The sequence below is a fragment of the Hibiscus syriacus genome, unplaced genomic scaffold (genome assembly GCF_006381635.1).
Source record: "Hibiscus syriacus cultivar Baekdansim isolate YM2019G1 unplaced genomic scaffold, ASM638163v2 tig00110160_pilon, whole genome shotgun sequence".
Taxonomy (NCBI): Eukaryota; Viridiplantae; Streptophyta; class Magnoliopsida; order Malvales; family Malvaceae; genus Hibiscus; species Hibiscus syriacus.
Genome location: NW_024062608.1, coordinates 503,370 through 513,070, shown reverse-complemented (window position 1 = coordinate 513,070; position 9,701 = coordinate 503,370). Strand labels below are relative to the sequence as shown.

Sequence of the window (9,701 nt, the reverse complement as noted above, 5' to 3'; positions counted from 1 at the left end):
TTAACCCGAAATTCGGGACGTCACAAAACCGTTTAATATTAACGATTCAGTTAATTAACCTGTTAAATTTAATGATTATATCAGTTAACGATTATGGTTAATAGTTATAGATTTTTTTAATACCCCTAGTGATAACGTTTGTAACATTAGGCACCTGGATGGATCGAAAAAATTTAGACATCACTTTAAAAAAGCTATATAATTTGGGCACTGATTTTTATATTAAACATTATTATAAATATAATTATTTGGCATATAATAAATAATGAAAAATGATACCATAACAGTTATAATATTATCAAATTTGTAAATATTAAATCAAATTAAAGTTATATATATATATATATATATATATATATATATATATATATATATATATATATATATATATATATAAAGTAGTATTACTTTCTACATCAAGCAATTGGAGTACATTATATTCTAAATCTATTCCTTTAAAATTAATTTTTAACTATCTGAGCTTTAAATAGAAAATGATTCTTAAATATTCGATATTGAACATTCAAATATTATGTAGTTGTTGATGTTTGAATCTAAAAATTTCAGAAATAATAATCATATCTTTAATCACTAAAGTCACTTGATTCGTGCTAAACAGAACACTATATGTTCACTTTCATTTTTCTCACATGATAAAGACTAAGAAAATTTTGTTGTATGACAACCTAATTTAAAGCTAAGGAACGATAGGGCATAGACGCGACCGAAAATGTTATAAAAACATAAAATTTTAAAGTTGAGTGCAACCGAAAATGTTAACATTTTAACATTTTTTTATTGAAGTGAAAATGCCATGAAGACGTTTAATACCTAAATTATTAGTTTCAATCCGTTTTGTACATAAACTATAATTTTTTTAAAACCATACCTAATATTTAATTTTTGTGACACCTTTTTAAGGGTAAATTGCATCATTCATCACTCAACTATATTATCACTTCTATTTTGGTCACTAAAGTTTAATTTTTTTAAATTTAATTATTTAACTTTCAAATTACTCCTAATTTAATCACTCTAACTTTCAAATTTGTTATTTTAATTATATATTATTAAAATAATAATAAAATTTTCTATATCACAAAAATTATTAATAAAATAAATTAGAGTGATTACAATGAGAGCATTTTGTAAATTAAGTAGTTAAATTTAATTTTTATAAAATATAGTACCAAAATAGAAGTGAGAAGCTAGTTGAATGATGTAATTTACCCATAAAAAATAAAGTGCCATTTTTTTGAAAGTTTAGTTAGTAAAATTGACCAAAATTGATAGTTTATGTATTAAACGAGTAATTTACGCAAAAAAAAAATAAAATAAGGATAAAATGTTTTTTCTCTGCCTTTTCAGGTTCCGTTAACCTTCAATAACCATAAAAAAGTTAGATGCTTTATTTCTTTTGGTGTCTTATTTATTTTAAATAAATAAATAAAAATATAATAATAATAATTGATTAAGTAATTTAAACATATTAAATAATTATGGTTCAAAATTTTCTTAAATCATCGAGTGAATTTAATGATAAAAAAGGATATTATTTTTCTTAGAGAATCAGAGTTCGAACAATTAGATCTACAGAGTGTATGTGAAAATATTCTGAATATATAATATTTTATAATCATCTAGACTATTCAATATATGTATTAAGTATTACCAATGGATGTCTATTATTATTAATATTTTACATATTAAATATGATTTTAATATAAATTATTATTAAAAATTTTATGCCTTAAATTCTATATAACAACTACTCTTTGTGTTATAAATAAAAAATTTAGAAAAGAATATATATATATACCTTACATTTGACAAATAATACAAAATCATTTCTCTATTTTTCATACCTTTTGTTCTCATTCGTCTTTTATTTATTTTTATTATGCATAAATAACACCAAGAAAGAATCAAAGAGAATAAGATTATTATTTTCAAGTATAAACCAATAAGATAGTACCAAATAAAAATGTGTATAAATTCTCTTCTTTTTTTGAGTAATTATAAATTCTCACATAAAGGGCGGAGAAGTATAACTATAATTTATAGTCAAAGTCAACAACTATTTTATATATTCCACTAACGACACATAATTTTCAATTATCAAAACAAGAAATACAAATAATGGTCTACTTAGCTTATTTATTCAGAAAATATATAATATGAATATTTTAACTTTTATGTAAATATATATATATATTTTGAATATTACTCCTATAAAATGCAAAAAGTATATAAATATACGAACAAATGTACGAAATTACCTGGCAGCATGGCCGTTCAAGAGAGGCTGCCATGTCCCAGCGTAGAAACGTCAGCGTCTCTTTGGTAAGTATCACCAGCCACCCCTAAAGCCTCAGTTGCCCGTTGGATTCAACCACAGCAAAGATCAACGGTTGTGAATAATCGTATACACTACAAGCGTGGGGGATTTAGGAACGTTTGAAAACTTCATTCTGTAAAAAGTCAGTGGCGAAGGTTAAATCCGACTTGGAAGAATCTGATACTATAAGTGGAGGTTGTAGAAGGATAGGGATAGCTCGTTGACGGGTCTTTATTTTGCTTTTTTCTTTCTATCTTTGTTTTATCATCGCCTAAAATTCAAAATTGAGAAACTTTCTTTCTGTCTTCTAATTTCATTATCTTCTGCTGCTTCTTTGCAAAAGTTCTCGGTCTAGAAAAAAGAATCTCATATGCTACTTTTGATCTCCAGATGTTAAGATTTTTGCTTTCCTATTGGGTTTTTCGGTTTTATTGGTTGCCTTATCTTGAAGAGCTCTAAGAGCTAAAAGTTTCTAATTGGCGATCATTTTCTTTTCTGGTGGGTTATTGAAGGCCTCTTTCATTTCTGGAGTTTTTTTTTTTTTAATTATCAATACTATCAAGATGGAGTTTTGAGTGTTAGGATTATCAGTAAGCCAAAAAAAAAAAAACTGTTTATTGAGCAACAAGATTATGCAACCTGCTTGCTTATCTTCGAAACTTTTCTTGAATTATTGTTTTCTTTTCATGTTGCCCATCTATGGTCGAGCTGCGAGAATTTTACTTCTGAATTGGTTTTAAAATTGGTTGTCTTTATTTTGCCCTTTGTCTCTGCTGGTTCAAGTTCTTCTACCTTTGGTGTTGTTCTATACTTAAAAATAAGCAATCCATAAACAAATTCCTATCATTGCTCTGGTTGACGCTTTTTTAGGTGAGTTTCTCTTACCTTTCCCTCCAATATATTGAAAGATATGGTCAAAGTCATTTTTCATATTCTTATGTATATCATGCCTAAGCAGGCTAATTGATGGGGATTAGCGTGGGGACTAAGGCCTAGACGCTTAGTTGACATGTTTTATATATCTTTCTTCTTTAACTGAAGTTTAGCACAAAGTCTGTGAGGTATGAGCTAAAGATGCAAAGTTAATACAAATCATAGAGCTACACCTAAACATGTCACATGATGAATCAATATGGAAAAAGGGTTTTCATCTTTTATAGCTTTATAGATGCATGATAAGTCCGAGAGCTTGTGAAGTTGGTTTGGACTTCTTGATCTGTTTAACCATTTGATTTGTGTATTTTGTTTATTAGTCAGGATATATCTTTTGAATGGGGACTGATAATATCGAAGTTGTGGAGACTCCGTCTTATTCCTATCATAGTACCTTTAAGGTACAATTACTGAGTGTGGTTCTCTATTTCTGTTCTAATATGGTATTTGAATTTAAGTAACTATATTCGGCCTGCAGCCTATATATTTGAACAAAATATATTTTTACTATAATATTTACAATTCAAACTATAGTTGTGTAGTTTGATTGTTACTGAGTGTAATTCGCAGATTTTCCAGATATGCTTAAACTTATGTTTTTACTTATATAAAAGGATCATTTCATTATACCATGCCTGTTTTAAGGTTTTTGATCTTCATCTGAAACATGGTTATTCTTTGGTTGTAGGTGCATCACATGATGTGCATGGAGCTTAGGAAGTTTGTTGATAGAATTCAAAGGATCTTTCCAGAAATTGAAGCTGCTCGACCTAGATGCTCGTCGGGAATAAAGGCACTATGCTTACTGAATAATGCAATTGAGAAAGGAAAGTTGCTACTTCAGTACTGCAGCGAGTCAAGTAAACTGTATCTGGTGCGTTTTTGTAGTTAGTCTTATTTTCGTGATTATTGTCTCACTTATCATGAAGGGAAGTTTTATTGCTATTCTAAAACTAGGAGTATCCGGCTGTTGCGTGGCTATTTTTATATCTGATGATATGTAGTCTTCCAAAGGGTTCAAATTTTGCATTATTGGCATCTTCTATGGAGATAGATCCTCCATGGAATGTTTTGTTGGTGTTTGTGGGCTTAAATTGAAAATTAGGCTTTCTCTTTATTTTATCACCCAATTCAATTGATCTAGTTAATATCATTTGGTTGATAGTTCTCTGCAATTATTTTCAGGCAGTAACGACAGATGCCATAGTTTCAAGATGTAAAAAAGCAAAGAACTTGTTAGAACAAGGGTTATGCCAGATTCAGAGTATGGTCCCAGTTATGCTGGTTGTTGAGGTTAGTCAAATTACATATCTTTTTGATTTTCTATTTATCGTTCTCTATAATTTCTTTTATTTTTGTTTCTCATTGTCCTGAGCAAGTGACCGGTAAATGGTTGATCGAATCCCAATGTGTTTTAAAATAGCTTGCTTTTATCTTGGGCAATTTTAGCAGTAGACCTACTGAACTCCTTGTATATGCATGTTTATTCTCTAGTATATGGGGTGAAATGTTCCTAGTATAGTGATTAAGGATGGCCGAACAGTGCCAACATATCAAATTTGGATTATTTGTAAACTTGGATATTTTGAAGAAAGCCTTGCCTTTTCTCCACTTGTTGATTTAATTTTAACCTTGTTTCCATGCTTGAAGTTTACAACTTAATTGGAATTAGAGATAGTTAAAAGGAAAAAGGAAAGCTAAGTGAATGAAGCTAATTCTTTTGGTGCTCATGATGGTCGGTTGTATGCCTAGCCCTGCTTTCCTAAAGCTATGTTTGTTCTTGAACCTGTGACAATGGAATTACTTTACTGTCAAATCAATAATATTTTTAGTAGTAGATGCCATTTTTCCGTAGTTCAGTTCTTTGATCAAGCTGGTAATTTAATGTGTCAGTGCAGATCTCTCAAATAGTTGATGATTTGCGAGCTGCAAATTTTGTCCCTGATAAATTTGATGCCGAAGCTGGGAAGGTCGTCAGAGGTTTGCTTCATCAGGGAGCAGCAACGCCAGATTCACTGGAATATGCTGAAATGAGAGCTCTTCAAACTGCAGCATCTCAACTTCATATTACATCTTCAACAACCATCTTGATTGAGAAAAGATCTATCAAGAAGTTGCTGGAAAAAGTCAGCGATACTGACCTACAAAAAACGAAAATCTTGAAATATCTTTTGTATCTGTTGAAGAAGTACGGTCATTTGATTATCAGAGAGCAAACAGACAACACAGTTGATCATAATGGAGTATTTACAGTTAACCCCGGTATTAATTTTGTATCTGCTCACTCTGTTGATGTGGAATCTCGGAAGGAGTATCAGCAGTATGATGTTCAATCTGATAAGTTAAGTGGATCTTCACCTCCTGAGGAATTTAAATGCCCCATATCTTTAAGATTGATGTATGATCCTGTTGTCATTGCTTCTGGACAAACATTTGAAAGGGTTTGGATTCAGAAGTGGTTTGATGATGGTAATGATATGTGCCCAAAAACTGAAACGAAACTGGCCCATCTGTCATTGACACCAAATGCTGTCATGAAGGATCTGATATCAAATTGGTGTACAAAGTACGGAATCACCATTAAGGACCCAAGCTTGCAATCAGATATGCTTCATTCATTGGAAAATTCTTCCACTTCCATAGCTAGTTTCGGTAGTTCTATAAATGATATGCGCTTTCCAGTGGACATCAGCAATATCTCAATTGGATCTTTAGATACCAGTTATAATTCTGATGGATCACCAAACAAGGTTGCAGATGGCTTAAGATTGATACGAAAGCAGACTAGTGACGATCTTTGCCAATATCAAAATCCTAGCAATGCATGCAAGATGGATGTGGAGTCTCTATGTAGCCTTCCTGAGCTTGATTGGGAATCACAGTACGAGATTGTTGAAGATATGAAAAATCACTTGAAATGTGACGATTTAGCTTGTATGTCCATGCCATCCAAGAATTTCATTGAACCTTTGATTAAATTTTTAAGCCTTGCTCGTGATATGCGTCATATTAGAGCACAAAAGGCTGGATTTCAGTTGTTGTTGATGTTTCTGAGCAAAACCAGGTAATGAGTCACACTTGCGGCATCTGTACCATGTTTTATGATGTGAGATGTATTAGTTTGGATTGTTTTTTATTGTTTCTATCATCTAAACTTTGCTGAAGTTCAATGTGCTTGTATGTGATATTCCCTAATTTCCTTGTCGGTGCTCTGCCCGGTGATTCTAAAAGACTATGGATCAGTCACATGCTCTTATAAAGCTTGTGATGTCTGTCACTGAATTGCGTGTTGTTTGATCATTTAAGGATACATTTGATTGTCTTAGTTATAATTTACCTTATGCGCATGGAGCTTTTGAAATAGGTGGGCTTATTTGTGACTTTTTCATTTCTTTGTGAGCTTCTTGCAGGAATGGCATACGGTACTTAAATGAAGATGCATATAGCCTGCTGTCACTGTCTCTCAACTCAGAAGTGACTAAAGAGGTTCTTGACATTATCGAAGTATTGTCTGCACAAAGCAGTAGCAAATCTAAGATTGCTGCATCTGGGGCTCTTATTTCCATATTAAATATTCTTGACTCAAAGATCATGGAGTTCCAGGAACAAGTCATTAAAATTTTGCACAATCTGTCCTCAAACCACGACATTTGTTCCAATATAGCATCTTTGGAATGCATTCCAAAGTTCGTCCCATTCCTAGAAGATACTACTCTTGCGAGGCACTGCATAGTAGTGTTGAGAAATTTGTTAAATAACCAAGATGCTCGGCTTTCTATTACTGAAACTCCGGGATGCATTACTTCTATTGCTATGTTAATCGAGACTGGCAGTCACGAGGACCAAGAGCATGCACTGGCTATTCTCCTCACATTGTGCTCGCAACGTGTTGAATATTGTCAATTAGTGATGGATGAATGTGATATATTCCCTGCCCTTTTCGATGTTTCTGTTAATGGAAGTGATAAAGGAAAGGCAAGTGCGATGGAATTGCTGCGGCTGCTTAGAGATACCAACCATCATGATGAGGAAAAAGACCACCTTCAATCTGACTATGTCACATCCGAAGATGCTAGCAACTATCCCAAAGACAAGAAGTCTCATAAGTCATTGTTCAGAGTGAAATTGCCAATGTTCTCAAGATCCAGTGCACAGAAAAAGAAGAAATGAAACTTGGATTTTTATGCTCTTCTTTTGCATCCAGTTTAACAAATATTTTCCCTGGTAAGATTCTTTCTCCATCCCTGGGATGGATTTGCTTATCGGAATTTGGGAAAAATCTCATCATAATGTAACTAAATGTAATTGGTGAATGATTTTGCCTGGCTCCTACACTAACTTTCATTATCTAGTTTCTTAGTTTTGATTATCATTATTTGTATGATATATCATTTTCTGAATGTAAAATTCTTCGGAATGTACAGTTTTTAGCCAGCTTTGAATTTTTCCTTGTATCTTCTTCATCCTTCCCTTAGCCAACACAAATCTAGAGTTCTGGTTACCTTCTTGCTTGTTAATATTGATGGTCAGATTTCAGGTTATACTAATAATTTAACCATGAAGAACATTTTCCGTTGTTTAGGTGCATTCGTCACATTTGTTAAGCCGTGTGTTAAACATGTGTGAGTGCCATGGCTTTTAGGAAATCAGTTTCTTTCTTTAAGCCATGTTCGTGTGTTTTTTACCATGGCAAAGATAGATGCTTGTGATGTTATATGGCTAATTTAGTGGTAGTTAAATCATGCTTTTTTGTTGATGGCTAAACTGGTGGACCATGATAAAAAAATTAGGTATTTTTTAAGTATCCTTTTGTGGTCTCATAGAAGTATCCATTTTATTTCCTGCTTGGATAAACTCACATATATTGTGCAGATAATGATAGCATCAGTTAATCTCGTCTTTTTTTTTCTTATATAAAAATCAATATGATCTTTATAAAGCTCTTCTTCATATTGAAATTTATTGATATCCAAAGAGATCATGTCTTCGTTCATGAGAAAGTGCCTGGATCAATAGAAAGTTTGAGTCTATCCGAAGTATTCATTATCAAATGATATCCACGTTGTTTAAAAATATTCATTTTTGACTTGAGCATTTTCTTATAATTTAATCCATAACAATTTTGGCATTGAACTTATAAATGCTTGTATAGGCAGACATCATTAGAATGTTCTTTTAAAAATGTTCTTTATTACTCTTGTGAAGTTGATGATGGGTTTATGACAATTGGTGGGTTTTTCCACCCTTTCATTGGGTTTTTGAAGCTAGTTGTGCTTTACGTGGGTTTCAAGCTACACACCAAGTAAGATATTTATTCAGGCAGGTTATATCTTCATTTAGAACTTTGCACTCGTACCAGGTTGCGTTTATCTTTCATTGTCCGGAAATGATCCTGGGTGAGTGGCAAAATGATTGTTTCAGTGGTTACATTTCAGTGGCAATTTTAACAGTTTGCTAATGGGGATTTGGCTTTTACTCATTGTCGATACCCTTTTTCACCCGGGAATTCATTATATCGCAAAACTAGACTCGACTTGAAAAATCGTTTTTTTTTTCAATTTCCATCTATTGGAGTCGAGTTATATGAGTCAACTCGAATTATCAATTCGGTTTTTGAGTTCGAGTCTAGTTGAAATTAGAAAATTTCGGGTTACTCAAAAAATTGAAAATTTTGACCATGTATTTTGATAGTTTTGTAGTACATGTTTTATTTATTCCTTCGATCCATCTTTCATTTTAAGTCTATTTTAATTAAATTTGAATCACATGCTCTTAAATCATCGTAGAATACATATGTACTTTCAATTCCTCTTTTCGATAATAAGTTTTCTATTTTTCAAATTAGTCCTTGATGTAAGGCTATCCAAGCTTCTACAATGATGAAGAAGTTGGCAGCCTTGTTGTTTCCCGATCTAGGATAGAAACCAAATGCTACACTTGAATTAATAAGAAATCTGCACAATATAAAGAAATAAATGATTAAATTGAAATAAGAAATGAAATAAAGAAATGAAAAGGATAAGAAATAAAATGGATAGAGATGCTATCAAAGGTAGGCTGCGGAAGTGTTGTAGAAATCTCCTTCAAATGCAACTGTCTCGGTCTCCAATGGTGATAATGGACGTTGACTTTGATGATAGATGAATGATGATTTAATGGTGAAGGAATGATAATGAAATGGTGATGATGTTGGTATGAAGGTGATGGAATATGGTGATGGTTTAAGTAGTATCTTAAGTAAGCCAAAGAGGAAACAAAACTATAAGAAGTTTAACCTCGTTCTTTATAAACTTAAATAAGGGATGGTATGAAAGGACTTGAACCTACTAGTTATGGAAACTAGGAATTCGAAGTATCAATGGAAAGGACTGACGCCACAAACTTTAGAAGCTTGCTTAATCGATATAGTTCTAAAAAGAACTTGAAGAGA

At 32.1% G+C, this 9,701-nt stretch overlaps 1 protein-coding gene across 2 annotated transcripts; it reads left to right on the top strand.

The window, feature by feature from the left end:
• Positions 1 to 2,730: 2,730 nt before the first annotated feature.
• On the top strand, positions 2,731 to 7,677 carry LOC120216365 (U-box domain-containing protein 5-like). 2 transcript variants are annotated; one of them, XM_039213807.1, is made up of 7 exons: positions 2,731 to 3,208; positions 3,297 to 3,399; positions 3,592 to 3,672; positions 3,960 to 4,145; positions 4,457 to 4,564; positions 5,170 to 6,335; positions 6,682 to 7,441. In XM_039213807.1, the coding sequence occupies exons 3-7, from the start codon at positions 3,610 to 3,612 to the stop codon at positions 7,439 to 7,441; spliced, it is 2,283 nt and encodes a 760-aa protein (XP_039069738.1). In that variant the 5' UTR covers positions 2,731 to 3,208; positions 3,297 to 3,399; positions 3,592 to 3,609. The 2 variants fall into 2 exon arrangements, with proteins under 2 accessions (XP_039069738.1, XP_039069739.1); XM_039213808.1 differs by lacking the exons at positions 2,731 to 3,208; positions 3,297 to 3,399 and having other exon boundaries at positions 3,610 to 3,672; positions 6,682 to 7,677.
• The last annotated feature ends 2,024 nt before the right edge of the window (positions 7,678 to 9,701 follow it).